The 22,325-nt window shown below is 35.4% G+C and overlaps 1 protein-coding gene across 1 annotated transcript; it reads left to right on the plus strand.

The window, feature by feature from the left end:
* Window positions 1-3,622: 3,622 nt before the first annotated feature.
* On the plus strand, window positions 3,623-16,535 carry LOC112008404 (protein NO VEIN; the record flags this gene model as incomplete). The annotated part of the gene is given in 6 exon segments (XM_065774428.1): window positions 3,623-3,835; window positions 7,164-9,431; window positions 10,371-10,483; window positions 11,366-11,772; window positions 12,642-12,850; window positions 14,886-16,535. Coding segments are annotated over 6 exon segments (4,122 nt in total), but the record flags the coding sequence as incomplete, so codon positions are not given.
* Window positions 16,536-22,325: the final 5,790 nt, after the last annotated feature.

Here is a 22,325-nt window from a genome sequence, read left to right on the forward strand (position 1 = left end):
AAGGGAGTGTTAGAAATATGGTTAAATGATTAAATTCATCATTTTTTAACAACTTAAACTTTTGGGACACTAGGTAATTTAACAATGGTGAACCAATATAGATTTGTGAAGTTGGTTTTCAATGCATCCTATATTCTGTAAGGATTTTATGTCATTGAAACTTCATAAAATGATATTTGGAGTACAAAACAAACCATCATCCATATTTAAAGTACCAAAAACTATAACTGACATGCTGATGAACTCTAGTTGAAGTGACATCTCCTCCCCAATTAAGACCAAGGTGGGGAGGGGGGGGGGGGGGGGGTGGTGAGTTTGTGGGTTCATGACCTAGCACATGTGAAAGTACCAATACAAAAAATTGGCGTCACAAATCAACCATCTAATATCCATCCCAAATAAACTACATTCAATATTATTTAGTTGTGACAATATCTCCGTCATCGACATCACCATTCATGAAAAGAGCAGTCTCCATTTTTTTTTTTTATATGAAAAGTGATCTTATTAAAGAAAGTAGTAAAATTCAAATAGGGATTGTCCTGGAGCTACTCCTGAAAGAATTAAAATCTTAAAACCAAAAGATCTAAAATATCAAAGAAAGATGTAGCTTGTACGTAGTCTAAAATAATCACCCAATCATAAAAAGATCAAAAAAAGAGTACTTAAGTGTTTCTTAATGCAATCAAATGTCCTACTATTCCTCTCTCTCTCCTTATTGTTCACATTACACACAGAGGAACAGCATTCCTATTCTTTATACACTTTTGATTACAAAACCTCCTGTGCTAACATACAAGCAACTGGATCGCCTTCTTTGGCATTTTCTATAAGACACCAATTGTAAGAACACAAGCAGTCAATATTTTTACCATTGAATAAGGAGTTAAGACTTAAAAAATGATCTGTTGCTTATTTACTGTTGTTTTGTATAGAATACCAATCAACAATTAATAGGTTTCTATTATGAATATTGTCTTAAAATCTTTCCTTCTGAGGCATCTAGTAACATCAAATACTATTCCAAGGAAATTTCACAAAAATCAACCCTTGTAATGTCACATAAGAATCAGATGGACCACTAATATATTCTATCCTCAATAGCTCAACTACACTAGAAGGGAAGTTAGAAGAAACTAAATTTGTATGCATCCATGGCTGGTACGAACTAACGTTTGCTCAAATGACCTTTTGATGTTGGACAAATGGGGGGAATTTGTCTACATGTAGTAGTGGTGGGTTAAGGTTTAGTAGGATTTGTGGAAATAAGATCTAGAGTTGTTAAAGAAAGGTTTATGGGGTTGTGTTAGCATTTAAATGTGGTTTGATGAGTTATTTGGTGACTATTTGATAGAAGAAAGAATGTGGACTCCCAATTTGACTAGTAAACTTAACCTAATAAAATACTAACTTGGACCCAAAGAAAATAAAACCTAATCTACTTAGGATCTCCTAGAAGATTCTAGACCTAACCAAATTACAAAAATACCCTCAAGTCATAGGATTGTAGAAATTGTAGATTTGCCCCTGAACATAAAATGGACAAGGTTTTCCTCCAAACCAATTTGAAATGTGAATGGTTTCTTTCACAGCCACGTAGTGGGTTGGAGGAAATTTCCTATGGTTTGGAGGTCAACCTTTTCCATATAAAATTGCTCATAACTAATAAAATAACAAACCCCCCCCCCCCCCCCCCCCCCCAGACAACCAAAAAAAAAAAAAAACGTTTTTACTTAAAAGATTCGTATTCACATGTGGAACTAATAATATTATTCTTCAATAGGGAATGGAATTTTATTGGGACTGCAATTCTATTTTAATGAAATTTTTATTTACCTATCAAAAATAAAATTCTTGAATAGGGGAATTTCCAAAATATAAGAAAATCCATCTTCCATGGCTGCATCTCCTTTAACCTGATACTACCTTGAACAAAGGAGTAAATATTGAACAAAGCCAAGTCCGCTTAGATTTTGCAATGATTGAATCATCAGTGAATTCCAAATGGTAGATCACCATATCCTCTCCTCCCTCAACCTAAAAGCCAGTTAAATAGCCTACACCAACATTTGTGTGTAACATTATGCTAAAAAGTTCCATAACCGATATGAAGAGGAGAGAAGATAATATATCCCCTTGTCTCAGTGCTCTTTGAACCTCCAAAGAATATGGCCTGCCATTTATTAAAAAAAGAAAAGAATTGTGAATCACAAAGCCAAATCCATTTCCTCCACTTTTCACCAAAACCAAACCTGCGCATCAAGTGCATTAGAAAAAAAAATCCTTTTTAATATGGGCTTATGCCTTTTTTTATTTATTAATTTTAAATTGGTTGCATGTGCACGTATTGAGTTTTAAACCCTGTGATGACTTCACCTTTTACCTATTCTTGTGGGAGGAGTTAGTGCCATTTGAGTTCGAGCTCAATATCTAAATTACATCCAAGCCTGCTATCAAGTCATTTGTTCACAACATACTGAATTATGACTTGGAAAACATATTGAGGTACTTTAGGAAAATTGACCTCCCTTTTGAAGCAGCCATAAAATTGGTAAGAGGCTTTCTTTATGCCTCTGTCCACCCATCAAATACAAAGCCCACTCCTTTTTTGCTTCAAGGCCCCTTTTGTAAAAAAACTTTCAATTTGTTCTATTTGGAAGAGTAATTTTCAAAGCAGTGTAACTCAGAGGAGCAAAACCCACAATCATATTATTAGCTGATTTGGTGTAAGAGTTAATATGATGTGGGTTTCTAGCAAAGTGGAATGGAAAGTCACCAGAATAGAACTTACATCCTAGCAATTTGAATTTTTCGATGCTCTCAGGAACCAACATTGTGAAGCTTGGACTTGCCTCTGAGCTGAATTGGCTCCCAAGTAGGTGATGTGACTTGTTTAGGCTTCTTTCTCTGTTCAGCCTCTTCTTCCATCCTTTGTATCTTTCAAAGATGCTTTGGTGACCCTTTAGGACATGGTTTTATCCCTACTTATTAATTTTTTAGCAAATAACCCTTCAAACGACAATAGAATCTTTTAAAGTACATTGACAATAACTGCAACTAAAGTTTGTGTTTCCACCCCCTTCACCCAAATTTTCCCATTTAGAGACGTAATTCCAAAGAAGAGAACAATGAGCCACTGCATAAGATGAACTCACTCTCCAAAGGCATTAACCTATAACATTATTATCTTATACTTAATAATTCAGCTAAAATCAACAAAATAACTAATGGTGGAAATCACACCAACCCCTTCCCTTGAGTATCAGGAAATGACAATTTCCCTACTTCACATTTTATTGTGATAATATGGTTGAACCATTGTGACTACTGGTTGTATGGTTTTTTATTCTCACTTTCTATTCTTTTTACTGTTATATGATTTTGTAAAAAGCTAAGAGTAACCCAGATGGTTGGCCATATCTAGTTTATCATTTGACTTAATGTCATCTGTACCATTCTTGCTTTATTGTACATCCTGATACAGACTGCAACCCCAATTGTATGGAATCTTTTTTGGTTTGATTTTGAAGATAAATTTCATTAAAGGTATTAAGCACAAATTAGGTTGCTTATAAGCCTTTATTTTAATAAACGAATATATTTATTGTTCATTTTTCCTCAGGTTCAAAATGCTGATGATAATATTTATTTGGAAAATGTGGAACCAACTCTGACATTCATTCTTCAAGACTCTGGCATTATTGTCCTAAATAATGAGCAAGGCTTTTCAGCTCAAAACATCAGAGCACTTTGTGATGTTGGAAATTCAACAAAGAAAGGATCTAATGCTGGGTATATAGGGAAGAAGGGCATTGGTTTCAAATCGGTCTTCCGGGTATGTATGGAGAAAACTATTATCACGTGCGTGCGTGCACATACACACACATATATTATTGGGACAAGTATTAAGAAATTTATTGAAAAAAATGATAGGGCATTGGCCAAGTACTTGGGTTGTCATCATTCTTTGTTTTTTATTATTTTAAAATTTTCTATTTTTCTCTTCAATTTTAAGTGATTTTATTTATTTTGTGTTTACTTTAGAATATTTGTTTTAAAGAAAGTCATAGAATCGAGAAGCTCAACTTAACTGAACCTAAGGCTTAATCCTGAAAGTATCATGATATCATATGTTTTAAAGTTACAGAAGCTTTGATTTCTTGGCTATTTGTTGCTAAGTGAACCATCTAGACCTCAAATTATTGTTCAATGTTTTCTCAGATAAATCTCTATCTGATTTGGGTGCTTGTATTCTTTTCTTGAAAGTTGCTGTGCTATTTTACTTATATGTTTTGTTTAAAGATTTCATGCTTTTGAAGGAGTCTTTTCTGGTCAAGCTCCATCAATTCACTGGATTATTATGTTGCTCTGGATTAGAATCCTCTTGAATACCCTAAGGACCTTATCCCTCATTTATTTCCTATTTATTTTGTGCATTTTCTTATTGTATGGTTCATTATGTTATTTTGGGATATATACTTGGTTTGGATCATGATCAATCAAACTGTCGATATTCAAGTATCACAAGCAGCGCAAAGCTTTATACTGGTTTTTGGATTCATTAACCCAGGGTTATTAACATTGTTTTTGATACATATAAGGGCAAATGGCAAAGTACAACCCTACAGGTTGGAGTTGTTTGGATTTTACACCTTGAAGTTTGAGAAACTTGATTTTACACTCTGAAGTTTAGTTCCATTCACAAAATCACACCCTCGGTTAATTTGGCAGTTAAGTGACACTTCGTCATGCTGACATGTTTTTTTTTTTTGGCCAAATTAGCCCGGAGCCCTTTTTCCCAAAACTCACAACATAAACTAAATTTTAATGAGACACTATTTCACAGCTATTCTCAAACTCAACACCCCACCAACACCTCATTCCCAAATCTGTTTTTAAAAAATTTTGGCAGCACAGTAATTTTTTTTTCACCAAGCGCCCCTTTGATCACAGATAAGTACTATGTTCTCAACTTTACTTTTCTTTCTTCCAATTTTTGTTTTCATTAACAATATCATCTTTTTAATCCTAACCCCATTCCAACCTCCAGACTATGCAGCACGGATGCGGCTGGGAGGGTGTCGCACCGGAATCCGATGCGGGTGCCCGTGCGTCGGTGTTGCGTCTGAGCTTTTTTTTTTTTTTTTTCCTTGGATTTGCGCCGACTTGGCTTCGATTCGTGCCAAACTAGGCAAATTCAGTCAGAATCAAGCCGTATCGGCCGAATCGGGTCGTATTGGCCGGCAACCAAAACGGCCGAAACAGGTCGAAATCGGCCTTGAACCATGCCGGAACAGCCAAAATCGGCTTTGAATGATGCATAAACATCCTAAATCTGTCCTTCCTCAATTTTATTCTGAATATTTGTTGCTTCTTTTGTGTTTTCTTTTTTGTTTTGTGTTTCTTGCCTTCTTCTTTCTTTGTTTTGTGAATCAAGGTATAGTAATGTGTTTTTTAAGAATATTTTAATAGTAAAAATATATAGAAAATATAAATAAAATATTTTTAATAATTTTTTAATCGCCGCACTCCGGCGCACCCGCACCCTACTTTTTTAAAAGTTGCCGAGTCTTGCACCCGAATTTGGAAACACACCTGTGCTTCATAGCCTCCAGATCTTACTTTTTTTTCCCCACGTATTCCTCCTATTCATGCTGTCCTTTTCTTCTTTCTTCTTAGTTCAAATTTTTTCCCCTGAATTCTATTGATTTATCATTTGCTATTTTAATATCCTTTGATTTTGGGTTTTTTATTTTTATTTTTTATTTTATTTATAATCCTGGGTATCTGCTGGTTGTGTTGAAGATCATAACTTTTTGAGTTGTTGAATGCTCCAATCTGGGCTGAGTGAGCCACGCCAACTGTTTGACTAATCTGCCTATCTTTTGTCTTTCTAAGAAATGAATTTGTTACTGTCACTTGATTAACAAAAAAAAAAAACAAAAACAAAAACTAATGGATTTGGGAATGAGGTGTTGATGGGGTTTTTCTTCTCTCTTTTTGTTGTACTTTTTAATATGCTTTGTGCTCTACTTTGCTGCATTTAGCAGTTTTTATTTACATCCGTCTTACTTGTCAAATAAGAAAAAAAAAAAATCTGCAGTTAATTTGTGTTATGAGTTTTGGGAAAAATGACTCTGTTTAAGCTAACGGATATGGGAATGAGGTGTTCATGGGGTTTTGCTTTTCTCTCTTTTTTTGTACTTTTTAATATGCTTTGTGCCCTACTTTGCATTTAGCAGTTTTTATATACATCTTTCTTACTTATCAAAAAAAAATCTGCAATTAATTTGTGTTATGAGTTTTGGGCAAAATGACTCTGTTTAAGGGCTGATTTGGCACCCAAAAAAATAAATGTCAACGTGATGAGGTGTGACTTAACACCCAAAACTAACCGAGGGTGTGACTTTGCTAACGGAACCAAACTTTGGGGTGTAAATCAAGTTTTTCAAATTTCAGGGTGTAAAATCCAAGCAACACCAAACTTCAAAGGTGGACTTTGCAATTTACCTTACATATAATTTAAACATTGGCCAAAGGTTATGCTTCTCAAACTCCAGGAGTGAATACTAACAATTGCAATAAGTTCAGAAGCCAATTATTAAATCTTGTGTATTATGCTTTAGAAGCAGATGATATAATCTATTGTTGACATTCATCTCCAATATAATCAATCTTTTGTTGACTGTGTTCATCTGTCACATGCATTCATAAGCTTTATTGTGGTTATTGGGCGTTTTACATTGGTTAAAATGTAATTGACATAATTTGATCTTTTGCTTAAGAATTAGTTTTTTGCTTAGGGTTATGACTTAATATTCCAGGAGTGGACATGAAAAATTGAATGAAGTTTAGAAGAAGATGATTAAAATTGATGCTTAAAGGCTATCTCCCACAAAGAATATAAACATGATTCGAATAGTGTTCAGATGTTTTTCATTTTTACCAAGTGTGTCAAAGTCTTTGTTTAACGCACTCTACTTTTGTTAGACAATTGTAATTGTGGTGAAAAGTGTTATGGTGTGAATCCTGGCATAGAGTTTGAATGTGGTATCCTTACATAGAAACTTGAGTTACTTTTTGACGGAATTTTTTTATTATCAAACTAATGGTTATAAACCATAAATAATCAACATTCATCAATTTGGATGTTCTTTATGCAGGTTACAGATGCTCCAGAGATTCATTCTAATGGGTTTCATGTCAAATTTGATATAAGTGAGGGTCAGATTGGTTTTGTTTTGCCTACAATAGTACTTCCTTGTGATATTGACTTGTTCAGTAGGCTGGCATCTAGTGACTCTGATCATTTGGATGATCAATGCTGGAACACTTGCATTGTACTTCCTTTTAGATCAAGATTTTTGGACAGTATTGTCGTGAACAGCATTATCACTATGTTTTCAGATCTTCACCCATCTTTATTGCTTTTTCTTCACCGGCTTAAGTGCATTAAGTTTAGAAACTTGCTCAATGATTCACTTATTGTGATGAAAAAAGAAATTGTGGGAAATGGCATCATAAGGGTTTCACATGGAAAAGAGAAAATGACATGGTTTGTAGCGTCAAAGAAGTTGTGGACAGATGTCATTCGTCGTGATGTGCAAACGACAGAGATCTCTATAGCATTAACATTGCAGGAATCAATTGACGGGGATTACACTCCACTTCTAGACCAGTGGCCTGTTTTTGCATTTCTTCCTTTAAGGACTTATGGTCTGAAATTTATTCTTCAAGGTGATTTTGTTCTTCCATCATCTAGAGAGGAAGTGGATGGAGATAGTCCCTGGAATCAGTGGTTATTGTCGGAGTTTCCTGGTTTGTTTGTTGATGCTGAGAGATCCTTTTGCGCTCTTCCGTGTTTTAGAGAGAATCCTGGAAAGGCTGTATCCGCTTTCATGAGCTTTGTTCCGCTTGTTGGGGAAGTTCATGGTTTCTTTTCAAGTCTTCCCCGGTTGATTATTTCAAAATTACGTATGACAAACTGCTTACTTCTGGAAGGAGGGAACGACAGATGGGCTCCTCCTTGCAAGGTTCTAAGAGGTTGGAATGAACAGGCTTGCATTCTTCTTCCTGATAGTATGCTTAGTGAGCACCTTGGCCTTGGATTCTTGGATAGAAATATACAAATTTCTGATTCATTAGCAAGGGCACTGGGTATTGAGGAATATGGTCCTAAAATTCTACTACAATTTATACGCTCTCTGAGTCATGTGGAGAATGGCATCAATTCCATGGGCCTGTATTGGTTGTCTTCTTGGCTAAATGCACTTTATACAATGTCATTCCATTCATCTAGGCAAACTTTGTTTAATTCTGATGCAGAAATTGATCTCATAGAGAACCTTAAGAAAATACCATTTATTCCTCTTTCAGATGGTACATACAGTTCAGTGAATGAAGGTACAATCTGGTTACAATCTGATGCTTTAAGCGCAGGGTTTGATGGCAGGCATGGACTTGAAGCTTTCCCAAATTTATTTGCTAAACTTCGAACCGTGAATCCTGCCCTCCTTTCTGCATCAACTGTTGATACCTCATGCTTGGATGTGAGTTTAGTAGGTAACCTTACCAACTTGCTTCATAGAATTGGTGTCCAGTGGTTGTCTGCTCATGAAATTGTGAAGGTGCACATCTTGCCAGCTGTATCTGATGACAGAATTACAAATAGGGACAAGAATTTGATGACAGAATATGTTTGCTTTGTAATGATCCACCTACAGTCTAACTGCCCTGATTGTCATGTTGAAAGGGAGTACATAATCTCCCAATTACGAAATAAAGCTTTCATTTTAACAAATCAGGGCTTTCAACGACTTGTTGAGGTGCCAATTCATTTTAGTAAAGAATATGGAAATCCAGTCAATGTGAATATGTTGATTAATGTTGTAGATATGAAATGGCATGAAGTTGACAGCACTTATTTGAGGCATCCAGTTACTGAATCACTCTCATGTGGACTGGAAAAATGGAGGGAATTTTTCCAGGAATTAGGTGTTGTGGATTTTGTGCAAATTAATCAAGTTGATAAGACTGTTTCTGATATATCTCATATCATTTTTAAGAATCTCATGTGGGAAAGAGATCTGATTTCCCCTGAATCAATTGCCAAAGACTGGGAATCTCATGAATTGGTCCACTTAATATCTGTATTGTCCAAAAATTGCATGCAGCAAAGTTGTATATATCTGTTGGAGATTTTTGATACACTATGGGATAGTTGTTTTAGTGACAAAGTGATGGGTTACTGCAATATTAACTCTGGCGGAGATAGCAAACCCTTCAAGTCTTCTTTTATGAGCAGCATTAGTGATGTCCAGTGGGTAGTATCTGGCACGGATGATGAGCTTCACTATCCCAAAGATTTATTTTACGATTGTGAAGCAGTACGCTCAATTCTTGGTGCTTCTGCTCCATATGCTGTTCCGAAGGTTAGTATGATACACACCAGATATAATCTTTTGCACTTCTCATCTTTTTTTTACTTTGATTAAACTTTTTTCAATTTTGATTCCTTTGTGATGGGAGCATATCTAGTTGTCATTTATATTCTTTACAAATTCTCTTCCTTTTATGCATGAAATATTGTGAAAGGTGCAATATATTTGCTAGCCTTTTGGTTTGGATGAGTATCGTTTATTATGGAGACAGCCTTTGAATTGGTTTAATTATCATGAGTACTTCCACTATGATGTTAAGAACTAGAATGTGATGCAAACATATTGAAGGTTGCTACAATTATCAGAAAGGTCATTCTGCACAATGAGATTGAGAGCCGTATTGAGCAGACAGCTCTTGCTTTAGGAGCATCTCTCTCTCTCTCTCTCTCTCTCTCTCTCTCTCTCCCACACACACACACACACACACACATTTGTTTCTTTACGCTTGCTTTGCCAAAGCATTGTACATCGAGTGAGAAAGGGTGTGAAGCTCAATTTGCTACATCAGCCAATAGGATTTTTTTTTGGGCAGTTAATTCTCAGTTTTATGAAAAATATGGAACAGATTAGACATTTTGTTACAGAAAAAAGATGAAAGATTGTTGGAGATCCAGTTTTGGTTAGAAAATAATGTTATATGAAATAAGCTTTCATCACAAAGTTCGCACTTGTATGCAAGAAGAAAGTGAGTTCATCAGGGGCCAACCACTTTCTCTTTTCTGCACCATTCCTTATTTACTACTATATCTTTTTGGGGTGTATAGGTAGAGCGTAACCAATTTGTTTTCCTCTTTTCTTTTTTTTAGGGGGAGGGGTGGGGGGGTTTTTCTTTAAGAACCTGCTGCATCTCCCTTTATGGCGGGAGGATTTAGCTCACATGGATTTTTATAGTTCCTTACTGAGCTATTATTATTATTTTTTTGGGAACAGGTACGAAACGGGAAGCTAGTAAGTGATATTGGGTTTAAGGTTAAAGTTGCAATGGATGACATTTTGGAAATTCTGAAAGTGTGGAGAGGTTCTCAGAGACCTTTTAAGGCCAGGTATTGCTGCTTCTTATTGCCAGTTTAGATCTTTAAAAATGTCATCTGAAAGTAAGATTATTTAATTTAGTAAATGTTCTTTCTTGCTGGCTATAGGAACTAATCTAATGCTTTTTTCTCTAGATTTCATGTTATCCACTTGCCATGAACATGTATGTGTAAGTCAGCTCTTGAGTCAATGCTGGATTGAAATTCCTTGCATGGCTATTCTGCGGTTTATATAATTTAGATGATTTCTTGGAAATTTATTTGTTGATAATTTAATAGATGAGTGGATTCAAATTAAGGGAATGAGAAAAAAAGGTTGAAAAGACCTAAAATAACATTAATAGAAGTATTAAAAAAGGATATGTCAATTAAGGAGGTGATGGAGAGTATGACTTTGGATAGGGTAGAATGATAAGAAAAAATACATGTGACCCTGATTGGTTTGTTGAGGATTTATGTCTGACTCAGATATATATTAATCTGACCCCAAACCCAAAATTTTGGGACAAAGTCTTGGTTGTTGTTATTGACTTATTGCTGTATAATTTGACAGATTTGCATTGAGATGCTTTTCATCTATATTTGCTTTCCAGAACCAGAGGTTTTTACATGCTTTTGCTCATACCTTCATCTGTTCCTCTTCTTATTCTTTTTTGGATGACTTTCCTTTTTCCTCTTCCTGTTACAAATTACAATGATATCTTATTTACTTATGGAACACTTGCTTTTAATAGACGCTTTATTCGTGCACTTTTTTGACCTCTTAGCATGCCTGGGTTATATCTATTTTCCATTTATTATTTGTTTAGTCTATACTTTTGAGTCTTTCACTTATAAAAAATACTTCTGAGTCTTTCAACCAACTAAATGGGTCCAACTTTCTTTGCATGCCAGCATATCACAAATGTCAAACTTGTACACATTCATCTGGAAAGAAATGGCTACTTCAAGGCACAAAATCACTGAGGAATTACATTCTGGATCTTGTGTATTTGTTCCCTATGCGTCTGGCTCTAGTCGTGAGGATGTGGTACCTGGTATGTTTTTGTCTCCTGAAGAAATATGTTGGCATGATCCAACTGGTTGTCTAGACCAAATTAAGGAGATAAATCCTCAGAGCAGTTTGACAGAAGTGACTCATTGCCCCTTAAAAATGACACTGAGCAATATATATCCAGGCCTTCCTTACTTTTTCATTGACGGCTGTGGAGTATATGAGACCCCTCCTCTCCGTAGCTACCTACAAATTTTGCTCCAGCTTTCGACTGTTACTTTGCCTTCACAAGCAGCTAATGCAGTAAGTAACCAAATCTGAAACAAAATCACAGTTGCAATTAATGTTTGTTGTGGTGAAACTTAAGAGTTTCTTTCATGTCTCAGGTTTTCCCAAGTGTTTCTCAAGTGGAGTGATGNTATGAAAAAAAAAAGGTTGAAAAGACCTAAAATAACATTAATAGAAGTATTAAAAAAGGATATGTCAATTAAGGAGGTGATGGAGAGTATGACTTTGGATAGGTAGAATGATAAGAAAAAATACATGTGACTGACCTTGATTAGTTTGTTGAGGATCTATATCTGACTCAGATATAGATTAATTTGACCCCAAACCCAAAATTTTGGGACTAAGACTTGGTTGTTGTTATTGTCTTATTGCTGTATAATTTGACAGATTTGCATTGAGATGCTTTTCATCTATATTTGCTTTCCAGAACCAGAGGTTTTTACATGTTTTGCTCATACCTTCATCTGTTCCTCTTCTTATTCTTTTTTGGATGACTTTACTTTTTCCTCTTCCTATTACAAATTACAATGATATCTTATTTACTTATGGAACACTTGCTTTTAATATACGCTTTAGACGTGCACTTTTTTGACATCTTAGCATGCTTGGGTTGTATCTATTTTCCATTTATTATTTGTTTAGTCTATACTTTTGAGTCTTTCACTTATAAAAATACTTCTGAGTCTTTCAACCAACTAAATGGGTCCAACTTTTTTTCATGCCAGCATATCACAAATGTCAAACTTATACACATTCATCTGGAAAGAAATGGCTACTTCAAGGCACAAAATCACTGAGGAATTACATTCTGGATCTTGTGTATTGGTTCCCTATGCATTTGGCTCTAGTCGTGAGGATGTGGTACCTGGTATGTTTTGTCTCCTGAAGAAATATGTTGGCATGATCCAACTGGTTGTCTAGACCAAATTAAGGAGATAAATCCTGATAAATATGTAAAACTGAAGCAGTCTGGATTCGGTCTTTTGAATTGTTCACAAGTTGTTGTTGTTGAAAAGCTTTACTACAGGAATGTCATAAAAAGTTGTGGTGATTCACATGCATCTAAGAAGCGAATTGAATGTAGCTGCTTACTTCAGGTATGTGATGAAATCCTTTGTTCCATGTCCTCTCTCTCTCTATCCCCCCCCCCCCCCCAAAAAAAAACACCCACGACACACACATGAATATAGCATATTACTTGGGGTTCAAGGGGGTACTCCAGTGGTTCCATCACTTCTTATGATGTCTAGGCATTGGGGTTCAAACCTTACCAGTCCCCGTCTCCCCCCCCCCCCCCCCCCCTATTTACCTAGAAAGAAATGAAAATAGCATATTAAAAACAAACTCCGAGCAAAACTGATACAAAACCCAGACAGATTATGTTTGCTCTAAGCCTTTAATAATTTTTTTTTTTTGGATAGTTAAATTAATATTATTGAAAAGAGACTACGTCGTGAAAAGAAACACGAAGTAGCCTAAAGACTTACAATGGGGTAATATCTACATATGAGTTGACTCTATGAAGGAGTGAATAGAAATACTATCGGCAAGACATGATACAAAATACCACTCATAAAGAGAACTAATGAAGGATGCTTGTATTTAAAATTGCAACCACTTTTGGACATTTAGAACTTTGGAACTACTTTAAGCATTAAAAAGTTGGTAAACTACACTGGAACATGCTAATGTTATGCTGTACAAGGTTTCTGCACTTGCTATTGCTGGAATTTGGAGATTTGTGATGTTGGCTTATTTTACTTTCATCCTTCTAGTTGAGATATATTCTGTTTTTAGACTAGTTTTTTTGCTAATGTTTTCACAATTTGAAAATCATGCTGTGTGATATTTGTCACTGTTGGGGGTATTAATATATTATCTGTCTCTCTTTTTTAGCTATTGCCATAATAGAGGAAACTTTATATCAATTAATGACTTTGGGGCTAGCAGAAGCCTACTCCCACAAATGATAAAAGTATAATGATCAGTACATGACAAGAAGATTTAAGAAACGTGGTTCAACCAACTCCATGCCTACATTTACAAGCATCATAAACCAAAATATACTACCATAGTTCAAAATTTTGAAATATTGTGGAAAATAAAGAGAAGATGCACATCTACGGTCTTCATGGTGGGGAAAGTGAATCATACTTTCTAGCGTAAAGATGCAAATTTTGAACACTCAATTAACTGGCGCAACTCGCAAACCTAAACTATTTCCTACCTAAAAGCTAAAACCCCTAGTGCCTTTGGATGAGATTGAGGTTAGGTTATGACTAAACCTTCCTGAGGGGGACTGCCTGTGGCCATTTTGGCATCAAGGTCCTTCAGGCATTGGTATCTTGGAGTGTTAGGGACTATGGTCATGCCCAGGTAGGGTTGCCATGGCTGTTTGCTCTCTCATCTTGTGCATTTAGGGGGGGTGGGGGTGCAGGAAATAACTCTCACAAAGACTCGCAAACATACATGCACTCAGAATCCCATACAAACGCCAACCAGAATAAAGCAACCCAAATTTCATTGCACCTAATGGTGCTCTAACATTTGAACAATAAATCGAGGTGTTTCCATAAAACTTTCTCTGAAGTTTTTTTGTCTTTTAGCTTCCAAACAAACACACACTATGCTTATGTTGAACCATAGACATCTTTCAAGTTGAAGCCCTTATTTGGACTGACGCCTCCAAATCAATAAAATATGTCAGACTCCAACACTAACTTGGTACTCTCCTTTTAGTTGATGGTTACTAAACTTACATGAGTACTATTTTAAACACCAATCAAGCCCCTCACCAGAATAAACCAACCTAAATATCATTTCACCTAATGGCTCTGTAACATTTGAACAATAAATCAAGGTGTTTCAACAAAATTTTCTCTGAAGTTTTATGGTCTTTTAGCTTCCAAACAAAACCACAATATACTTATGTTGAACCATACACATCTTTCACGTTGAAGCCTTTTTTGGACTGATGTATGTCAGCCTTCAACACTAATTCAGTACTCTCTTTTTAGTTGATGTTTACTAAAATGAGTACCATTAAACCTCCTTTTATACTTTGCAATGTATGCTTTATTAGAATTTGAGGGTATTTCCAACATTTATATCCTTATCGTATGCCTTTTACAGGACAACGTTTTGTACACAACCCAAGAATCCGATTCTCATGCCCTATTTATGGAGCTGTCTTGTTTGTTATTTGATGGAACTTCTGATTTACACTTGGCAAATTTCCTTCACATGATCACAACCATGGCTGAATCAGGTTCTACTGAGGAGCAAACAGAGTTTTTCATCTTGAATAGCCAAAAGATTTCTAAGCTTTCTAATGAAGAATCTGTTTGGTCCCTCCCTTCCATACCTTCACGGACAAAGAATGATGACTCACTCCAAACAAGTTTTGATTCGACAAAGTCCAAAAAGAAGGCTGGAAATAACTCAAATTGGCCGCCTGTGGATTGGAAAACTGCACCTGGTTTTAGTTATGCTCGTTTAAATGGTTTTAAGACTCAGGCAACAGCTGCACAGCCTAGCGGCAGCCCACGGAAGGATGATTCTGAAGGCACAGTCATGGAAACTGATAATGTTCCTATCTCAATTGAAGATGATTGGACCATTGAAGATGATTTTGCAGCAGCTTCAAAAGCTTTAGTTTTGTCAGCCAATTTGGAAAATCAGTCTGGCAATGCTTGCAGTTCAACTTATTCTGATCAGTCTGGCCATGCTCCCAATCATACTGTTTCCACCATGCATGTTGAATTTGATCCTGTTGATTTAGATCTGGTGTCTGATGGCCCTGAGTTGGGTGCATCTAATTTTAGCAGTAGAGATCATCTTAGATTTGGTACCCCCAATGCAGCACAAGCCATGCAAACGGGGAGAATAGGTGAGAGTGTTGCTTTCAAATACATTATTGGGAAATTTGGTGGGACAGCAGTGAAGTGGGTTAATGAAGATTTTGAAACTGGGTTACCTTACGACATTATAGTAGGGGAGGAGAGTAGTAGGGAGTACATTGAAGTTAAAGCAACTAAATCTTGAACCAAAGACTGGTTCAATATATCAACAAGAGAGTGGCAATTTGCAGTTGAAGAGGGTGAATCATACAACATTGCACATGTTTTGTTAGGTAAAAATAATGTTGCAATGGTTTCAGTATTTAAGAATCCAGTAAAGTTATGTTCTCTAGGCAAGTTGCAGTTGGTTGTTATGATGCCCAGGCAGCAGAAGGAATTTTCCGTTGTCTCCTAACATGAACACACTCATTTCATCTGCGTTTTTGGGTTATGGAAATACACTGAAATCACAGAGGATTGTGTACAGTCACTCTTTCCCTCAGACAGAGTCCAGCTCCTGCAAAGGAAAGCAAGCATTTGTTGTGGATTTTACCTGCAAGAGAACTATAATGGGGCTGACTTGGTATAGGATTTGAAGAATCTCTGTAGTGGTATTTCTTCTAAAAGAGTGACCAAAACGCCAAAGGTTTGATTTGCACTGCAGGGATCTTTTTCTTTTTTTTTTTTTTTTTTGAGAAACAGCACTGTGGTGCATTAAATTATGCAATACTAGCTAAATCAGCATGGTAAGAAGACAATACATCGGATGGAAGATCTTCCATCCATATTACACAATTTGTAAAATGCACTGCAGGGATCTAATGTCATCTTCATAAATTGTTGTATGTAAATCATAGATTGCTACCATATTGTAATTTTATTTATTTGTAATATTTTATTAGCGGGTGATGGCTTAAGCAGTTGCCCATGAAATTTTGTACTAGCCTCGTACAGTTTACTTTTGACCTTTAAAATTTGAGCAAATAGTTCCAGTAATTAAAGAGAAAAACAGCTCAAAGCTTTTTCTGTTGCCTTTTAGCTTGAACAAATTCCTAATTCTTGTGGATTCAGCCAAACATTGTAATTTTACTGTGGATCTTTACATACCAAACCATTGAAACTTCATTTGTTACATTACACGACCATAGGGCATGAATAATTAATTAATTTTCAATAAGATTAGTCACATTGCACACAAATTGGATCAACTAGGGATACCACATCTAACCAGATTATGGATCATAGGAAGGCTATTAGTCAAAGCTCACCACAAGAAAAATCTTGATCTTTTGAGGGTTTTTCAACAACTGAATCCTATTCCATACAAGAAGGTATATTATGTTTCGAGTATATATATCTAACCCCTTACAACACATTGGATCCATCAGTACATGGATTTCCCGTGTTGTGAAAGAGGTGGGTATGTACGCCTGAAACATTTAATTTTTTCTTCCATAAGACTCTCCCGTCCCCACTCCACCTTATGAAGCTATTGCACACAACCAAGATGATATTGCACTTCGTGCAAAAAGCTCATTCGACTTTGTTGCTTTCTATACTCTACATAAGCTTATCCTCGACATTTAGATTAGATAATGAGCTTTGCTTTAATTAACGTTCCCATCTGCTAGAAGGAAAACTCTCCCAAGAAAAAATTAACGTTCTAGAGCCTAGCATCTAAATCAATCAATTGATAGCAGAATTGTTGATTAAACAAATTGGAGATATTTGTTTGAGTTCTGATCACTCGACAATTTGATTATGGTCCATTCAAGTGTCATATTATCCAATATTATTTTCAATCTCCAAAAATTTAAATTGATCTTATACTAAAAGAGGTCATAAATTTTTTTTTTTTTTTAAATACGAAATCGTATAATTTTTTTCAAGTTATATATATATATAAGACTATATGATGATTTCATATTTTTAATTTTTTTTTTTTTTGTGCTTTATGCAGAAAAATTGTTTTAACATACATAAATATTTCCCTAATGCATAAGAAATTTGGGGCAATTTGAGAAATAAGAGGATAAGGACTTCGTGTAATTATTCTGTTATTTTCATTTTCCACTATAAGATAGTTTCTTGCTCTAGATAAACATGTGTGACAAATATGTGTGTGTGTATCTTTTTTTATTAATCAATATATTTCACATTAGTTTTTTTTTCCAAAAATAAAATTGATGGGATGCTATTAGGTCTAATCATGCATTATGATTTTTTTTTTTTTTGTCGTCATTTTTTCTAAATTGTTCTAAATGATTGATAAGGATGAGAAGATCAATAATTCACCAATAAGTTTATATAGTGGTTGTCTTGGTCCCTAATGTGGATGACATGCAGCACTATTAGAGTGATGATCACTGACCACAACCTTGTGTTTGCAAAGAGATATAGATTGGGTAAATTGTGTCTGAATGCAAATGTGGGTCTTGGTATTTATAGGCAAACTCACACCTATTTGGGATTTGACATAACTTTATGAACATATAAACATATACTTAACCTTTCCAGCAACAGCCTCACCCAACTATGGTCTCTCTACTAAAATAAATATTGGGTTTTTGAAGCCACACCATCCACTGAGCAGGGATATTGTATTTTTTGGGTGCACCATATAATGGTGTAATCATCTATCATAAATACACACTAACGTGGGTTCCAGTTAGTTCAATTGGTAAGGTCTCTGATGGTTGTATAAAAGATCTGGGGTTCAATCCCTGCCTACACCAAAAATTGATTGGTGTCTTGGTTTGATGATAAAGAGCTATCATTAGGAGCGGACGCCATAGGTTGAAACTCTCTCCAAAAAAAAAAAAAAAACTACGCGCTAACATGTTTGTACTTATGTTTATCTTTTTAATTTCTAGTGCAATTACAGAATGAATATTTTCAGTGATGAGTATTGTCAAAATTACAATTCATAACAAAAAAAGGAAGATGAATTTTCTGAATTTTTTTTTACAATGAAAAAGAAGTTACTATGAAATTCAGTACAAATAAATTATAAATTACATGTGGAATTTAATAGAATGTTGAATTTCATTTGATAAATCACTACAAAAAATGCCCCTCTTAGGCCGCATTTGTAAAAACGCAGCCCCAGACGGACTAAAGCCACGTTTATAAAAAACACGGCTTAATGAAAAAACAAAAGCCGCGTTTTAAACGCGAGGCCATAGAACGCATCTGAAGCCGCATTTTCTTGAGCTAGAGTCGCGTTTTAGACACTAGAGCTATGGTTGCGTTTAAAACCCGCGGCTATAGGACCTTTCATATTTCATTTTTTTTGGCAAACAATTTTTTTTTTTCCTTAACTATGGCCGCGTTTATAAAATGCGGCTCTAGCCTGCCTAAATCTGCGTTTTATAGATGCGACTTTAAATTTGGTCTGAAGCCACGTGTTTAAAACGTGACTTTAAATTTGGTCTGAAGCCGCATGTTTAAAACACGGCTTTACTAAACGCAGCCTCAGAATTTGCCTATAGCTGCAGGTTAAAAACACGGCTTTAGGCTTTGTATATATAGTATTGGGTCAACAATTTTCAACCCTAGCCTCTCCTACACATCAGCCTCCATCTCTGAGGAGCCCGATCTCATCCCTCACCCTCCATCTCTCTGATCTCAACCCTCACCCTCCATCAACCTCCATCTCTGAAGAGCCCGATCTCAACCCTCTCCCTCCAAGCCTCCATCTCCGACATCGACCTTCACCCTCACCCTCACCCTCCATCTCTCCTATCTCAATCCTCACCCTCCATCACAACCAGTTGTGGTATAGATACCCTCCAAACCCTACTTCTTTCATTCCTCGTTACCTCACTGGTCTCTCTCTCTCTCTCTCTCTCAAACTCTCTCATATTCTCTCTCTCGTGGCTAGGGTTTTAGCACAGTTCTCTCATTCTCTTCCTCCCCTCAGGTTTGATTTATCGCTCTTAATCTTTGCCTCTCTAGCTGATTCTATATAGCCTTTGATTTCATCATTGTGTTTTTGTTTGAATCTGTATAATCGATTACTTTGAATCTTAATATGTGCTGGTTCTTGATTTATCTCTATACGTAATCTAGATTATTATTGATGTTGCTGTTGTTTTCTTAGATATGTGACTTGTAAAACTAATTTTGCCTTGTATTTTTTCGAGTTTGTTTATAGATCTGATTTTCTATGAATATGTTTTTATTTAGGTTTGTGGCCTATAGCTGCGTTTTAAATGTGGCTAAAATATCTCTTCAAACTAGGAGACAAAGGTCCTATGGCCGCGTTTAAAACGTGGCTATAGGTGAAAGCCATTGGTCCGATCTTATAGCCACGTTTAAAACGCGGTTATAGCTTTCACCTATAGCCACCTTTTAAATGCGGCCATTGGTCCAATCCTATAGCCGCATTTTAAACGCAGCTATAGGTCCTAACGTGGCCATTGGTCCGATCCTATAGCCACATTTAAAATGCGGTTATAGCTTTCACCTATAGCCACGTTTTAAACGCAGCAATTGGTCCAATCCTATAGCTGCATTTTAAATGCGACTATAGGTCCTAGCCATAGGTCCTAGTCTTAGGCCGCGTTTGAAAAAGTGTGGCCATAGACCCCTCAGGCCTATAGTCACGGGGTTTAGGCCACATTTGAAAACGCGGCCTAAAAAAATGCAGCTATAGGCCAAATCGTCCTATGACCACGTTTTTCTGACCTAAGGCCGCGTTTTACAAACATGGCCACAAAACGTTTTTTTGTAGTGAATTATTCATTTGAATTATAAAGAAACAAGTTTTTACATTTTATTAAATATTAAATATTAATTATAATAATTTTATTTTTCATCTATTAATTGGTCTTCAATGTATATCCTTCTTATTTTTGAATTCCAAAAAATTTCTAGTGCTTTTAAATTTGGCAACCAAACAGCACCGCAACTCTTTTTCTTTTTTTTTTAATTAAACAATTTCAAATCATTCGTACTCAAGAATAATCATGCTCTATGTATGAGAAAAATGAGAGAATCAATATTGACCTATAAAGACCAATTCAACGAAATACACAAAAATTTATCATTTTTGATACTTTGATTTTCAATTTAATTCAAAATCAACTATAATTGTCCAATATCTTAGTAATATAGGTGTTATGTAAACTAGAGTTGCAAGTTTTCACCCACAATAATAATAATAATAATAATAACAATAACAATAATAATAATAAGTTACAAGTAAAAGTATTCATGGGTCGAGCTGAGCTAGGTAACGGCTCAACCCATCATTTAATTTGACTACATTGGGTTGGGGGAAGGAATTTATTATTTACCTACTCTCAGAACACACACACACACAAACAAAGAGTTTTTTTTTTTTTTTTTTTTTTTTACCCTACTTTTAAAGACAACTTAGCCACTCAAAAGTCCATAGGTGGCTATTGAAAACAGTTGAAACCAGCTAAGGGTGATGACGGTCATAAATTAATGGTTGAGATTAAAAATTTTAAAAATCAGTTTCAATCTCAACCATTGAATCAAAATTTTTATTTTTATTTTTATTTTTTTAATTTCCATAACCTTTTCACCTTTCTAACATTTAAATTTCACCAACACATAGCAATTGCACCTTGCATCAATAATTAGGTTTTCCGATTGAATTCAAATACTTAGATGAATTGATTTGATTGATCAATAAGATAAGTGTGATGTTTTTTAAAGAACAATTAAATTGAAAACAACCATAAACCGAGTGTTTGAATTCATTTAGAAACCTAATGTGGTGTGAAGCTAAGGAGCCTTGTTTGCCACTTGTGCTACTTTTATAAACATATTAGTTATGTGGTTGAAAATGAAACATAGTAGTTGATGATGCACAAAAAATCAGTAGGCTGAATGCTTCGAGTTTCAATAGAATGATAGTTGCTTGGAAGGCCTAAAAAGAAAAACACACGATCAAAAGGTGACCGAGGTGGACCGACCAAGAACCCTCCGATGCTTAAGTTAGTTTCTCTCTTAAATTCTAGAGTTCCAACTTTTCAAGAGTCATGTAAAACTTACCTTCATTTGTCGTGAATGAGAGTTTATATAGTGTGCGCCTCTTGAAGCGGTTACTTGTTTTGTAACTTCCCCTGTATTTGTGGAGGTCAGAAGTTTCAAGATTAACTTTCCCAATTGCTATAGGAGTTAGAATATTTTTTCTATAATTGTTATTGAAAGTTAAGTATTGAGTAGGAAGTCATAGCGATGAACCAGGATTATTCTCATGCCTTGGAATGATAACATGTAGTTCAATTTTATTGGTTCTTGTGAATAAACCTCTATGGAATTTTCCAAGTGTTGGGGGTCGTCCAGGCACTTGCCTTATGGACAACCCATATGCTCTTGGACGATCACTTTGCTAGGTACAACCATTATTGCATTCTTGGCTCGGACGACCCTCGTGGACGAATGGGAGTTAAAACTTTCATTTCACTATTAGTATTTACGTATCATCATTTGGAACTCGAGTTTCAATGGATAAAAACATGAATTGTATTTTTTTTTCTTTTTTTAAGTTTCCTATAGAATTTTTCACATTGGAACTCGAATTTCTTTCAATTGATACTATATAACTAATATGTTTGCAAAATTAGCACAACTAGCAAAAAAAAAAAAAAAAAAAACTAAGATACTAAGTCTTATATTTTTTTAGATAAAGTTTCAAATTGAACTCTAATTTTTTTATTGGACAACAAGAGATTTTACCGAATAAAACTCTATCTAA

Source organism: Quercus suber, unplaced genomic scaffold (assembly GCF_002906115.3).
Source record: "Quercus suber isolate HL8 unplaced genomic scaffold, Cork oak 2.0 scaffold_92, whole genome shotgun sequence".
NCBI lineage: Eukaryota > Viridiplantae > Streptophyta > Magnoliopsida > Fagales > Fagaceae > Quercus > Quercus suber.